At 43.5% G+C, this 16,228-nt stretch overlaps 1 protein-coding gene across 4 annotated transcripts in view; it reads right to left on the bottom strand.

Annotated features, from left to right (window-relative positions):
- Positions 1 to 16,228, bottom strand: part of LOC133542353 (rho-associated protein kinase 2-like) — a 164,359-nt gene that overhangs the window by 48,754 nt on the left and 99,377 nt on the right. For all 4 annotated transcript variants that reach the window (XR_009804135.1, XM_061886406.1, XM_061886407.1 and 1 more), the window contains exons 16-20: positions 13,311 to 13,417; positions 12,210 to 12,369; positions 10,275 to 10,435; positions 4,750 to 4,934; positions 4,603 to 4,672 (exon numbers count right to left, since the gene is read on the bottom strand). Coding sequence is in view for 3 of the 4 variants with exons in the window: in XM_061886406.1 (XP_061742390.1) it covers positions 4,603 to 4,672; positions 4,750 to 4,934; positions 10,275 to 10,435; positions 12,210 to 12,369; positions 13,311 to 13,417 (683 nt within the window). In the remaining variant the exon portion in view is untranslated. The remainder of the gene's footprint in view (positions 1 to 4,602; positions 4,673 to 4,749; positions 4,935 to 10,274; positions 10,436 to 12,209; positions 12,370 to 13,310; positions 13,418 to 16,228) is intronic.

Here is a 16,228-nt window from a genome sequence, read left to right as displayed (position 1 = left end):
CTCCGGGAATTTTAAACCAGGAAACACTGTGTGTTTGTGTGGCTAAAGGCTAAAGCTTACCACCTCCATCTTTCTACTTTGACGTCTCCATTATTAATTGAACAAATTGCAAAAGATTCAGCAACACGGATGTCCAAAATACCGCGTAATTGCGAGATGAAAAGAAACAACTTTTAGCCGCAAGTGGTGCTGGGCTAATATGTCCCCTCCAACCAATAACGTCACAAACACGCGTCATCATTCCGTGACGTTTTCAATAGGAAACTCGGCGGGAAATTTAAAATTGTAATTTAGTAAACAAAACCGGCCGTATTGGCATGTGTTGCAATGTTAATATTTCATCATTGATATATAAACTATCAGACTGCATGGTTGGTAGTAGTGGCTTTCAGTAGGCCTTTAACGAAGAGAAAGACAAGCGTCGCGCAAACCCCGCATTCAAGCAGCCTTTCCTCGGCGAGTCAGACAGAGCTAAAGCAATAACAAATGCCGTAGGTGTTTTTATAGCAGCAGATTTAAAACCATATTGCATTAAAATATAGATTTCGTCCTGGTCGTGGAACTGTGGACCAGCTCTATACTCTCTGCAGGGTTCTTGAGGGTGCATGGGAGTTTGGCCAAACCGGTCTACATGTGCTTCGTGGACTTGGAGAAGGCATTCGACCGTGTCCCTCGGGAAGTCCTGTGGGGAGTGCTCAGAGAGTATGGGGTATCGGACTGTCTGATTGTGGCGGTCCGCTCCCTGTATGATCAGTGTCAGAGCTTGGTCCACATTGCCGGCAGTAAGTTGAACACGTTTCCAGTGAGGGTTGGACTCCGCCAAGGCTGTCCTTTGTCACCGATTCTGTTCATAACTTTCATGGACAGAATTTCTAGGCGCAGTCAAGGCGTTGAGGGGTTCCGGTTTGGTGACCGCAGGATTAGGTGTCTGCTTTTTGCAGATGATGTAGTTCTGATGGCTTCATCTGACCGGGATCTTCAGCTCTCGCTGGATCGGTTCGCAGCCGAGTGTGAAGCGACCGGAATGAGAATCAGCACCTCCAAGTCCTGGTTCTCGCCAGGAAAAGGGTGGAATGCCATCTCCGGGTTGGGGAGGAGACCCTGCCCCAAGTGGAGGAGTTCAAGTACCTAGGAGTCTTGTTCACGAGTGAGGGAAGAGTGGATCGTGAGATCGACAGGCGGATCGGTGCGGCGTCTTCAGTAATGCGGACGTTGTATCGATCCGTTGTGGTGAAGGAGCTGAGCCGGAAGGCAAAGCTCTCAATTTACCGGTCGATCTACGTTCCCATCCTCACCTATGGTCATGAGCTTTGGGTCATGACCGAAAGGATAAGATCACGGGTACAAGCGGCCGAAATGAGTTTCCTCCGCCGTGTGGCGGGTCTCTCCCTTAGAGATAGGGTGAGAAGCTCTGCCATCCGGGAGGAACTCAAAGTAAAGCCGCTGCTCCTTCACATGGAAAGGAGCCAGATGAGGTGGTTCGGGCATCTGGTCAGGATGCCACCCGAACGCCTCCCTAGGGAGGTGTTTAGGGCACGTCCAACCGGTAGGAGGCCACGGGGAAGACCCAGGACACGTTGGGAAGACTATGTCTCCCGGCTGGCCTGGGAACGCCTCGGGATCCCCCGGGAAGAGCTAGACGAAGTGGCTGGGGAGAAGGAAGTCTGGGTTTCCCTGCTTAGGCTTTTGCCCCCGCGACCCAACCTCGGATAAGCGGAAGAAGATGGATGGATGGATGGATGGATTTTGACCCACTTCTATGGTGGAAGAACAATGAGACCACATATCCTCTTACTGCCAAGTTAGCCAGGCATGACCTCGCCATACCTGCTACCTCCGTGCCCGGCGAAAGGCTACTTTCCACAGCTGGAGACATTTTAATTGCAGGCAGGTCTGCTCTTTCTGCAGACAATGTGGATCAACTGATTTTTATGGCAAAAAAAAACACGAAAATTGAGTGAAAGTCACCAGGGTTAAAGGCTGGCAGGGAAAAAGAAAAGTTAATCTGAGGCTGAGTTGACTTGAAACTGTTTAATGTTGCACTTTTTGTATGTAGAAGAAAAGTTTTGTCCATCCATCCTTTCCCTACCGCTTATTCCCCTTGGGGTCGCGGGGGGCTACAATCAGGCGGAAGGCAGGGTGTCATTTTATTTACTCTGAGCAACAACCTGAAGCAGTTTAATGTTGCACTTTATATGTAGAAAGGTTTTGTTAAGAAACCAATTCTGAGCCTTATCTTTAGTTTTTATTATATATGTTGACTGCATTAACCCTGGCAATGGACCCTGTGTTTATTGTACAAACGTGCAGTTGCACTGATCAGCCTAGTGGTGGCTCACATCCATCACACACAGAGATATTTTAAAGCACTGTTAAAAGGATAACAACTTTTGGTAAATAAATAACCAGAAAATGTATATTTTGTTGTTTTCAGACTGTACAGAAAATGAACCGAACCGTGACCTCGAAATCAACATTTTTGTTATATTGTTACACCCTTAAAGGCCTATTGAAACCCACTACTAGCGACCACACAGTTTGATAGTTTATATATCAATGATTAAATATTAACATTGCAACACATGCCAATACGTCCGGTTAAGTTTACTAAATTACATTTTTAAATTTCCCGCAGTTTCTCGTTGAAAACGTCATGGAATGATGACGCGTGTTTGTGACGTTATTGGTTGGAGGAAACATACTAGCTCAGCACCACTTGCGGCTAAATGTCATCCCTTTTCATCGCATAATCACAGTAATTAGAACATCTGTGTTGGTGAATCTTTTGCAATTTGTTCAATTAATAATGGAGACGTCAAAGAAGAATGCTGTTGGTGGAAAGCTGCCTTTAGCACCCAAAACACAGCCGGTGTTTGTTTGTTGTGAAGCTTTAACACAGAGTGGTCAAGCCTACATGTTTCGCCACGTCAACCAGCATGTTTTTGGATGGGAAAATTGTGATATATATATATATCTTACCGGAGACATCAGTGGATTATTAGTCCTCCTGCAGTAGCTGTCAAAAAAAGGCAGCTGCGAGCTTGGCTCCTCGGCTTCTCTCTGAGACACTGGCGTGTTCGCCGCAGCCATCCGACTTTGAGGTATGTGTTTACAATCTCACTAAAACACTATTAAAACAATACGTGGATTGCAGCTGCCTTTAGCACCGAGACACAGCCGGTGTTTCGTTATTTGTTGTGAAGCTTTAACACAGAGTGGTCAAGCCAACATGTTTCTCTACGTCAACCAGCATGTTTTTGGATGGGAAAATTGTGATATATATATCTTACCGGAGACATCAGTGGATTATTAGTCCTCCTGCAGTAGCTGTCAAAAAAAGGCAGCTGCGAGCTTGGCTCCTCGGCTTCTCTCTGAGACACTGGCGTGTTCGCCGCAGCCATCAGACTTTGAGGTATGACTTTACAATCTCACTAAAACAATATTAAAACAATAAGTGGATTGCAGCTGCCTTTAGCACCGAGACACAGCCGGTGTTTCTTTGTTGCTTGTGAAGCTTTAACACAGAACGGTCAAGCCAACATGTTTCTCTACGTCAACCAGCATGTTTTTGGATGGGAAAATTGTGATGTATATATATCTTACCGGAGACATCAGTGAATTATTAGTCTTCCTGCAGTAGCTGTCAAAAAAAGGCAGCTGCGAGCTTGGCTCCTCGGCTTCTCTCTGAGACACTGTGGCGTGTTCACCGCAGCCATTCGACTTTGAGGTATGACTTTACAATCTCACTAAAACACTATTAAAACAATACGTGGATTGCAGCTGCCTTTAGCACCGAGACACAGCCGGTGTTTCGTTATTTGTTGTGAAGCTTTAACACAGAGCGGTCAAGCCAACATGTTTCTCTACGTCAACCAGCATGTTTTTGGATGGGAAAATGGTGATATCTATCTTACCGGAGACATCAGTGGATTATTAGTCATCCTGCAGTAGCTGTCAAAAAAAAGGCAGCTGCGAGCTTGGCTCCTCGGCTTCTCTCTGAGACACTGGCGTGTTCACCGCAGCCATTCGACTTTGAGGTATGACTTTACAATCTCACTAAAACAATATTAAAACAATAAGCAGATAAGGGATCTTCCAGAATGATCCTATTAAATGTGTCTAATTACATCTGAAACGCTCACACTGCTGCCGCCCGGAGCCATCGCTTTTTATTTGATTTTTTAAATTTTTTATTTTTTCTAGTCCTTCACTCTAAATTTCCTCATCCACGAATCTTTCATCCTCGCTCAAACTAATGGGGAAATTGTCGCTTTCTTGGTCCGAATTGCTCTTACTGCTGGTGGCTCACATTATCAACAATGTTCAGATGTGAGGAGCCCTCACACCGGTGACGTCACACGCACATACTTCCGGTTAAGGCAAGACTTTTTTATCAGCGACCAAAAGTTGCATACTTTACCGATGTTCTCTACTAAATCCTTTCAGCAAAAATATGGCAATATCGCGAAATGATCAAGTATGACTTATAGAATGGACCTGCTATCCCCGTTTAAATAGGAAAATCTAATTTCAGTAGGCCTTTAATATTTAGTGGGCAAGTAGCACTACTGTCTGCTGTAGAAAAAAAAATAGATATTATACCGTGAAATACTGCTCCGCTTCCAGCTGGTCCTTTAATTCCTTCAAAAGGTCATCAGCCTCCTGCTTCTCCCTGCAAGAGGTTCCATCAGTCTGTCATTCTCCAAACAGTGGCCTTACATCACCCGTGAGCGCGTGTTGTCGCCTGACCTGCGCATGTCGTGGTTCTGTTTGTCCAGGACCTGCTTCATCTCCAGGAGTTGGTTGAGCTCCTGCTTGAGCTGCTTCTCCGAGGTGCCCAGGACGGTCACCTGCTGTTTCTCCATCTTCAGCTCGCTCTGGGCCAGACCGCGCTTGTGAATCTCCTGCTCCAGGCGCAGGCTCAGGTTCTTGACCTGCACAAGCACTCATCATTAGTGAGGATATCGTGCTACTGTCGGTTTTTTTTTTACTACTTGACAGTGACCAGCAGATGGTGTAACTCACTCAGACCCTGCAGTCTTTCTGCTTAAATGGGCTGGATGTGGCTCAAAAAATATATCATACAAACGATACGAGTTGGGAAATAGTGTTGGATTATTACTTTGCGAATAATAATGAACTTAGAATTTCATGGCTGAAACTGTGCCAAAGTAGTTGGGAAAGGGCATGTTCACCACTGTGTTACATCATCTTTTCTTTTAACAACACTCAATAAACGTTTGGGAACTGAGGAAATTAATTGTTGAAGATTTGAAAGTGGAATTAATTCCCATTTTTGTTTTATGTAGAGCTTCAGTCGTTCAACAGTCCGGGGTCTCCGCTGTCGTATTTTACGCTTCATAATGCGCCACACATTTTCCATGGTAGACAGGTCTGGACTGTAAGCGGGCCAGGAAAGTACCCGCACTCTTTTACTACGAAACCACGCTGTTGTAACACGTGGCTTGGCATTGTCTTGCTGAAATAAGCAGCGGCGTCCATGATAACGTTGCTTGGATGACAACATATGTTGCTCCAAAACCTGTATGGACCATTCAGCATTAATGGTGCCTTCACAGATGTGTAAGTTACCCATGCCTTGGGCACTAATGCACCCCCATACCATCACAGATGCTGGCTTTTCAACTTTGTGTCGATAACAGTCTGGATGGTTTGCTTCCCCTTTGGTCTGGATGACACGATGTCGAATATTTCCAAAAACAATTTGAAATGTGGTATCGTCAGACTGTAGAACACTTTTCCACTTTGCATCAGTCCATCTTAGATGATCTCGGGCCCAGAGAAGCCGGCGGCGTTTCTGGATGTTGCTGATAAATGGCTTTCACTTTGCATAGTAGAGCTTTAAATTGCACTTACAAATGTAGCGACAAACTGTATTTAGTGACAGTGGTTTTCTGAAGTGTTCCTGAGCCCGTGTGGTGATATCCTTTAGAGATTGATGTCGCTTTTTTGATACAGTGCCGTCTGAGGGATCGAAAGTCACGATCATTCAATGTTGGTTTCCGGCCATGCCGCTTACATGGAGGGATTTCTCCAGATTCTCTGAACCTTTTGATGATATTATGGACCGTAGATGTTGAAATCCCTAAATTTCTTGCAATTGCACTTTGAGAAACGTTGTTCTTAAACTGTTTGACTATTTGCTCACGGAGTTGTGGACAAAGGGGTGTACCTCGCCCCATCCTTTCTTGTGAAAGACTGAGCATTTTTTGGGAAGCTGTTTTTATACCCAATCATGGCACCCACCTGTTCCCAATTAGCCTGCACACCTGTGGGATGTTCCAAATAAGTGTTTGATGAGCATTCCTCAACTTTATCAGTATTTATCGCCACCTTTCCCAACTTCTTTGTCATGTGTTGCTGGCATGAAATTCTAAAATTAATGATTATTTGCAAAAATAAACAAATGTTGATCAGTTTGAACATCAAATATGTTGTCTTTGTAGCATATTCAACTGAATATGGGTTGAAAAGGATTTGCAAATCATTGTATTCCGTTTATATTTACATCTAACACAATTTCCCAACTCATATGGAAACGGGGTTTGTATTTCAATACAAATTTCCCTAAATAAGGATTTACACCAATGTTGTTTTTTCATATACAAACGTTAAAGGCCCATCTAAATACATAATATAAATACATGGCATCTATTCATTATACCAGACCTGGGCAAAGTACGGCCCATACGGCTGGAAATTGTAAATTCTCCTCGGGGATTAATAAAGTATTTATGATTATGATGATGATTGTGATGATTAAGATTTTTAATACAGCCCGCCAGATATTCTACATACATTTTTTAGACCTCTAACATCAAAACTGTTGCCGTCATTATGATGTGCAATACTGATTTTAAACTACAGAAAGTCTTGAACTATAGAAAGTATCGGCCGATAAATGCTTTAAAATGTAATATTGGAAATTATCGGTATCGGTTCGCAGCCGAGTGTGAAGCGACCGGAATGAGAATCAGCACCTCCAAGTCCGAGTCCATGGTTCTCGCCCGGAAAAGGGTGGAGTGCCATCTCCGGGTTGGGGAGGATACCCTGCCCCAAGTGGAGGAGTTCAAGTACCTAGGAGTCTTGTTCACGAGTGGGGGAAGAGTGGATCGTGAGATCGACAGGCGGATCGGTGCGGCGTCTTCAGTAATGCGGACGTTGTATCGATCCGTTGTGGTGAAGAAGGAGCTGAGCAGGAAGGCAAAGCTCTCAATTTACCGGTCGATCTACGTTCCCATCCTCACCTATGGTCATGAGCTTTGGGTCATGACCGAAAGGATAAGATCACGGGTACAAGCGGCCGAAATGAGTTTCCTCCGCCGGGTGGCGGGTCTCTCCCTTAGAGATAGGGTGAGAAGCTCTGCCATCCGGGAGGAGCTCAACGTAAAGCCGCTGCTCCTCCACATCGAGAGGAGCCAGATGAGGTGGTTCGGGCATCTGGTCAGGATGCCACCCGAACGCCTCCCTAGGGAGGTGTTTAGGGCACGTCCAGCTGGTAGGAGGCCACGGGGAAGACCCAGGACACGTTGGAAAGACTATGTCTCCCGGCTGGCCTGGGAACGCCTCGGGATCCCCCGGGAAGAGCTAGACGAAGTGGCTGGAGATAGGGAAGTCTGGGCTTCCCTGCTTAGGCTGCTGCCCCCGCGACCCGACCTCGGATAAGCGGAAGATGATGGATGGATGGATGGACGGTTTCAAAAAGTAAAATTTATAACTTTTTAAAACGCCGCTGTACGGAGTGGTACACGGACGTAGGGAGAAGTACAGAGTGCCAATAAATCTTAAAGGCACTGCCTTTGTGTGCCGGCCCAATCACATAATATCACACACGAGTGAATGCAAGGCATATTTGGTCAACAGCCACTGAGGGTGGCCGTACAAACAACTTGAACACTGTTACAAATATGCGACACACTGTGAACCCACACCAAACAAGAATGACAAACACTTTTCGGGAGAACATCCGCACCGTAACACAACAGAACAAATAACCGGAAATCCCTTGCAGCATTATTTGGTCAACAGCCACTGAGGGTGGCCGTACAAACAACTTGAACACTGTTACAAATATGCGCCACACTGTGAACCCACACCAAACAAGAATGACAAACACTTTTCGGGAGAACATCCGCACCGTAACACAACAGAACAAATAACCGGAATCCCTTGCAGCACTAACTCTTCCGGGACGCTACAATGTACACCCTCCCAACCCTGCCCACCTCAACCTCCTCATGCTCTCTCAAGGAGAATATATATATATATATATATATATATATATATATATATATATATATATATATAATCCGTTCGGCCACCGTGTTCAATGGAGAAGTCTGATCTACAAAATTTCCCCTTTGAACTTTCCTGGATGAACTGAAATAATTTTTTCCCAATCATTTTGGAACTTGCAAGTGTACTTCTTCTTACTTGTCGTCGCCATGTCTCTTCTTCCTTCTTCTGCTTCGCGTCTGTTATGTTTTTGGACATTACCTACTTGCCGTAGTTTCGAAGCAATGCCTGATGGGAATCCGGATGTTGTGTGTCAGTGTATTAACGTGCGGGGCTGGAATAAACACACGCTGAGAAATAACTCTGTGCCTGCTTACTTTATGGGTTTTAGATAAGCCTATGGATGACGGTGACATATATAGTAGTCTCCTTTTCAGGTGAAAGAGGCAGTGCCTAAAGGCACGACCCCAATATTGTTGTCCGGGTGGAAATCGGGAGATATTCGGGAGAATGGTTGCCCCAGGAGATTTTTGGGAGGGGCACTGAAATTCGGGAATCTACCGGGAAAATCGGGAGGGTTGGCAATAGAGATGCGCGGTTTGCGGTCTCATCCGCGGAGTCCGCGGATAAACCGTGGGTCGGGCGCTTGACATGACGAAAAATTTGATTTTAATTAGATTCAGGCAAGTGGCGGTTGAACCATCCGGAAATATTTGATATACTTGGTTCTGTGATCGGTATCCTTTGCCATTCAAAGAGCCATTTAAGACCCGTGTCATAAAGCGAAGAAGACAATAGGAGACGCTATTATTCTCTTGAATGACTGCCGGCAGTCACCCAGTTCATAAGTATTCGGGCGTGCTATGAAGGCTTTGTCGCCTTCTACAACATGTACGGTCTGATTGTCAGTCCAGCAACATGTTGTGTGTGGCTTCCGCGGCAACACGCACACGACTGCAAGGCATACTGGGTGACACAAAGTACACTAATGGTTGTGATATAAACAATTTTAACACTCTTAGTAATATGCGCCACGCTGTGAAGCCACACCAATTAAGAACGACAAACACATTTCGGGAGAAAAACCCCACAGTAACACAACATAAACGCGACAACACAAATACCCAGAATCCTTTGTATTCATGACACATCCTCACTATTTTATACACCCCGCTAGCAGCAACCCCCACCCCCTGTGCGTCGGTAAGCTGGGCATGGTAGGGGGCGCAGGGGTGTAAAATATATTCAGGAAGTGTCACGGATACAAAAGATTCTGGGTATTTGTGGTGTTGCGTTTATGTTGTGTTACTGTGAGGATGTTCTCCCGAAATGTGTTTGTCAATCTTGTATTGTGTGGCTTCACAGCGTGGCGCACATTCGTAATTGTTAAAATTGTTTATATCACAACCATCAGTGTACTCTGTATCACCCAGTATGCCTTTCAATCTTGTACGTGTGATTGCAGAAACTGCACACAACATGTTGCCGGACCAACAATCGGTTCGTACACGTTGTTGAAGGTGTCTAAGGCAATGGCTTCACAGCACGCCCATATTTTTGTCATCAGGATGAACGCTATTGGATAGTCGCGAGAACGTTAGTGGCTCCAATTGTCTTCATTACTCTGTGAAACAGGTTTAAATAGCTCTGTGAGTGGTAAAGGCGGCCGACCTCTGATGTATTTCGGCGGGCGGTTGGCGGGCGGGTACGGTCCTGATGGTGGATGACGACTTTGGTGATGCGGTTGCGGATGATATAATTGCATATCCACGCATCTTTAGCTGGCAAATATGCCCCCGAGTCAAAATATTTGCCCAGCTCTGCATTATACTGTATATAAATATAAAAAGCCTGTACTTCTTATTTCTTGCAGATGACATTTAACTATTTCCTAAAAGTTACTTGACTTGTATATTAACAGTGCACTATTCCAAAATCTGAGTGACTCAGGTCAAACTTATGGTAGGCAGGCCACCACTTGCAAAACCCTGCATGAGCTGCCTTTGTCATCCACAAACCTCGTCAGAAACTCTCTCCTTTTGTGTCTGCAGCTCATCCAGTTTGTTCTGCATCTGCTTGTAATCGCAGTCCAGCATGGAGTGATCCTTCTTCAGCTGCAGCAGCTTCGCCTCCACCTCCTGCTTCAGGACGCGCTCCTCCTGAAGCGTGTGCTCCAGCTCTGCAACACCAGGTAAGCACCAACATGAGACTAGATTTGCTGCACCAGGGCTCCCCCTACTGTTGTACAGTGTAATTGTAGTTCATAGCTCATTAAAATGGGGTGTTTCAAGGGTCACCAAGCAATAAAAGAGACCCCATTCTCCTTATTCAAAGCCAGATTGATATTCTATGGTATAAACCCCGTTTCCATTTGAGTTGGGAAATTGTGTTAGAAGTAAATATATATGGAATACAACGATTTGCAAATCCTTTTCAACCCATATTCAGTTGAATATGCTACAAAGACAACATATTTCATGTCAAAACTCAAACTTTTTTTTTTTTTTGCAACTAATCATTAACTTTATAATTTGATGCCAGCAACACGTGACAAAAAAGTTGGGAAAGGTGGCAATAAATACTGATGAAGTTGAGGAATGCTCATCAAACACTTATATGGAACATCCCACAGGTGTGCAGGCTACTTGGGAACAGGTGGGTGCCATGATTGGGTATAAGAACAGCTTCCATGAAATGCTAAGTAATTCACAAACAAGGATGGGGCGAGGGTCACCACTTTGTAAGCAAATTCTCGAAAAGTTTTAGAACAACATTTCTCAACGAGCTATTGCAAGGAATTTAGGGATTTTACCATCTACAGTCCGTAAAATCCTCAAAAAGTTCAGAGAATCTGGAGAAATCACTCCACGTAAGCAATGATATTACGGACTTTTGACCCCTCAGGTGGTACAACACCCAAAACCGACATCCGTCTGTAAAGGATATCACCACATGGGCTCAGGAACACTTCATAAAACCACCGTCAGTAACTACAGTTGGTCGCTACATCTGTAAATGTAAGTTTAAACTCTACTGTGCAAAGCCAAAGCCATTTATCAACAATATCCTGAAACACCGCCGGCTTGGCTGGGCCCGAGCTCACCTAAGACGGATTGATGCAAAGTGGAAAGGTGTTCTGTGGTCTGACGAGTCCACATTTCAAATTATATTTGGAAACAGAGGACGTGGTGTCCTCCAGAACAAAGAGGAAAATAACCATTCGGATTGTTCTAGGCGCAAAGTTGAAAAGCCAGCATCTGTGATGGTATGGGGGTGCATTAGTGCCCAAGGCATGGGTAACTTACACATCTGTGAAGGCACCATTAATGCTGAAAGGTCCATACAGGTTTTGGAGCAACATATGTTGTCATTCAAGCAACTTTATCATGGATGCCCCTGCTAATTTCAGCAAGACAAGTGTTACAACAGCGTGGCTTCGTAAAAAAAGAGTGCGGGTATTTTCCTGGCCCGCCTGTAGTCCAGACCTGTCTCCCTTCGAAAATGTGTGGCGCATTATGAAGCGTAAAATACGACAGCGTAATGTTGAACGACTGAAGCTCTAAATAACTTTCAAAGCTTCAACAATTAGTTTCCTCAGTTCCCAAACGTTTATTGAGTGTTGTTAAAAGAAAAGGTGATGTAACACAGACGCGAACATGCCCTTTCCCAACTACTTTGGCACGTGTTGCAGCCATGAAATTCCAAGTTAATTATTATTTGCTAAAAAAAATAAAGTTTATGAGTTTGAACATCAAATATGTTGTCTTTGTAGTGCATTCAATTGAATATGGGTTGAAAAGGATTTGCAAATCATTGTATTCCGTTTATATTTACATCTAACACAATTTCCCAACTCATATGGAAACGGGGTTTGTACTTGATCAAGATGTAAACAGTAGATGATGACGATGATGTCGTCACATTATGTCATTTGTGCACCTCCTCTCGCTCACCTTTCAAGGAGGCAGATTTCGCCATCTCTATAGACTGATAACTCTGGTTTTCGTCCACCAGCTTTGCTTTAGTTGCCTTGTGCTCAGTCTCCTCCTGCTCCAGGCTCTGCTGGACCGACTTCAGCTTGAACGTCAACTCAATCTCTTGGTTGCTTTTTGCCTGAACGGACAAAGCAAATTACACAGACTGTAAATTATGATTAGGAGAGTCCACATCCGATAATGACACCCGCAAAAAAACATGTATCGGATGATATCGGCTCGTATCTAAAATCTCTGATACAAGCAGGCCTGCAGTGCGTTTACGTGTGCATAGTCGGACATCCAGTTAACATCGAAAAGTACTCCAATAATTTTTTTTGTATTTTAGTGAAAAACATTAACAACATATACCGTATTTTTCCGAATATAAGTCGCACCTGCCAAAAATGCATAATAAAGAAGGAAAAAAACGTACCATATTTCTTTGAATTGTCGCCGGGCATATAGTATGCGCCTGCCTTGAATTACTGCCGGGTCAAACTCGTCACGTCACGAGTGACACTTCCCCTGTCATCATTTTCAAAATGGAGGGGGCTGATTTCAATACCGGTAATTTGAAATCGCATAAAGGGAAGAAGATTAAGAGCTATTCAGTAGGATTTAAGGTCCAAGCTATTGAATTTGCTAAAAAGAACCGCAAGCAGCTATGTTTTATTAACATACCGTAGCCGCGTGTGTCAAATATGAGTCATTAAATGACTCCCGCCTCCTGGTGGTAGAGGGCGATAGTGATCCTTCTTGCGACTACTCGGCTGCAGAAGAAGTGAGAACGAGTGACGTGATATGTGCTGGGAACGGATATGACGTGGTGGGGTGCACGACGGACTTCTCCCTACTACGTCCGTCATACATTTTACTTTTTGAAACAAATACCGATCATTTCAGATATTACATTTTAAAGCATTTATCGGCCGATAATATCGGCAGTCCGATATTATCGGACATCTCTAGTATCGGCCATTAGTCAAGGCTCCAATATTGGTATCACATCGAAAGTGAAAAAGTTGTACCGGGACACCCCCTAGTTCTGGTATTTTAAGTAAGCAATCGGAAACCAACCTTCTCGAGGTCATTCAGCTTCTCTTGTAGTTGGTTCTTCTCAGTCTGGACCGAGGAGAGAAACGACTTCACTTCTGTCACCTCCGCTTGCAGGCCAGACGTCTGTCCTGAGGTTGGTGAATACAAAGAGATAGAGAGGGCTCAAGACATAGTAGTCTGAGTAACATTTGCACTGTGTGAGTAAGAAAAACATGCACATGGAAAACAACCTGACATCACCAGGAGGACCATGACGTACTGCTCCATAAACATTGAATGCGTCACATTTATTTTGACTTTTTACATATCTCCACCCACAAGAGGAGGGCGCAATAAAAACAGTCCACACTTTGTTGTTCAGCGTCTCCAACGAGCGTTTAAAACCAAACAGCTTTTCACAAGAGGTTCTGGCATCACTTCAACCTGTTGCTTCAGGCTTTTTGAGGAGATGTTTCCACCTATGACCTAAATATTTCCCAAGACGAAGAGAAGGAGACGTGTGCGCAGTATTGGGTGAACAGTGTTGCACTTTATACCAAACTACACTAATGCAGAAGATAGCCTGACCAGAGCACTGGAAGGCCTTTACACCCTCAACGTTAAAATGGAAGAGCACTCAGCTAAGTGTTTGGCAAAAAAAGTCCTTGATATCATCAACTCTAGTGTTTATGGCTATGTTTGCATTAATACTGACGTTGTGTGGATGTTGTTGTATTCCCTGCCTGCGTTCTCTGCTTAACCGTCTGATCAAAACAGCGATTAGCCCAGTGGATGATAGAACTGTTCAGATGCACCTTCTGGCGGACGATAAAAAAGATGAATCTGATGACGAGGATACCTACCTGGACGGTGTTCCTTATCTGTTTCCAGACCTTGGTGACTATCTACATTTTATATATATATATATATGTAGGTGTGGGAAAAATCACAAGACTACTTCATCTCTACAGAACTGTTTCATGAGGGGTTCCGTCAATCATCAGGAGATTTTAATGGAAGCATTCACATACAATAGTTTATATAGGGCACAGAGTGGGTGGGTACAGGCAGGCGTAGGGGCGTGGTGATTGGCTCATGTGTTACCTAAGAGGTGTTTCCGTCTGTGGCGGCATGTTGAAATGATTTCACTGCGCTTGTTGAGGGATGACAGATCTGGATGATATATAATAAACTGTTTTTCTTTTAAGCATAGGTTGCATCTTTTATTACCACTGTTGTAAGGTGTGCCGGATGCAAGAATTTGCCATGTTATTGAATGATCAACATTATTGTCTTCGAGGTTCCAAATGTGTTTGCTGAGTTCTGTAGAATTCCGCAAAGCCTGGTTTCTAAAGGAGGCGTTGTGATTATTCCATCTTGTTTTGAACGCTCCTTCGGTTAATCCTACGTACGTGTCGGATGTGTTATATTCAAGCAAATTATTCAACAAGAACAACATTAAATTGAGCTACAGCTGTATGGATAACATACAACAAATCATTTCAAACCACAACAAAGCAATTGCAAAAGGACTGCCCACCCCCAGACTAAACGACTCTGAAACCAATAAGGAATGTAACTGTCGCAAGAAACCTGATTGACCTCTCAACGGAGGGTGCTTACAGACATCAGTCGTTTACCAAGCAAAGGTAACACGCAAGGACATTAACACATCCGACACGTACGTAGGATTATTGCGCTCTACCACGGTATCGAGCACTATTCTCTGGATAATCCAATCAAGACACATATATATATATAAATAGAAAAAATATGATGACGAACTTTAAGTGTAAACATAACTTGGTCCTAAAGAAATTAACTATTAACTGAAAATCGCAAGAAGAAGTTATTGGGAATAAGAAGATTCTGGGGAAGTTATGTGATAAACAGGATGGAAATGTTAGAATAATTATGTATATGTTATCATCATAACTTTGTACTTAAAGGCCATTGATATAAATTATTGTCAATTGTGCTGAAGTGGTATTTTTGTATCTATGCAAGCTGGCAATCCAAAGGTTTTCCAGTTGTCTTTATCGGTGTTATGTCCAGACTCGGGTTGCTGACGGCCAAGGCCGAACACCGCCGTGACGGAGACAGAGCACAGACAAGGCGATATGACCTGCGTCAACTAATTTTCATTTATTTTATTAACATATATTGTCTAACTGGAGTTGTCAAGATTACCCCCTTCCCTCAACGACAGCTTCAGTGATGTACCGTATTTTTTGGACTATAAGTCACAGTTTTTTTTCATAGTTTGGCCGACTTATACTCAGGGGCGACTTATGTGTGAAATTATTAGCAGATTACCATAAAATATCGAATAATATTATTTCGCTCATTCATGTAAGAGACTAGACATATAAGATTTAATCGGATTTAGCAATTAGGAGTGAAAGATTGTTTGGTAAACGTATAGCATGTTCTATATGTTATAGTTATTTGAATGACTCTTACCATAATATGTTACGTTAACATAGCAGGTACCTTCTCAGTTGGTTATTTATGCCTAATATAACGTACACTTATTCAGCCTGTTGTTCACTATTCTTTATTTATTTTAAATTGCCTTTCAAATGTCTATTCTTGCTGTTGGGTTTTATCAAATAAAATACCCCAAAAATGCGACTTATACTCCAGTGCGAATAATATGTTTTTTTCCTTCTTTATTATGCATTTTCGGCAGATGCGACTTATACTCGGAAAAATACGGTAATAGGGACCTTACTAATAAATAGACAAGGCGTGCGGCCTTGACTTTTAGAACGTAGTTTGGATCTTTAACTATAATACGGACCAAAACAAGTGTCTCCTCGTGAGCTAAATTGAACTCTGTCTCCGCATGATTCCTTGCTTCTTGTCTGATTATTAAATGTCCTCATTGTTTGAACCTGGCACTTGTCCAATAACTATTTAACATCTCAGTGCTTGACTCAATTTAAAGTGGAGCAGCA

The sequence above is a fragment of the Nerophis ophidion genome, linkage group LG24 (assembly GCF_033978795.1).
Source record: "Nerophis ophidion isolate RoL-2023_Sa linkage group LG24, RoL_Noph_v1.0, whole genome shotgun sequence".
In the NCBI taxonomy this organism is placed as follows: domain Eukaryota; kingdom Metazoa; phylum Chordata; class Actinopteri; order Syngnathiformes; family Syngnathidae; genus Nerophis; species Nerophis ophidion.
The sequence above is the reverse complement of the archived record's forward strand: the minus strand, read 5'-3'. Positions and strand labels throughout refer to the sequence as shown.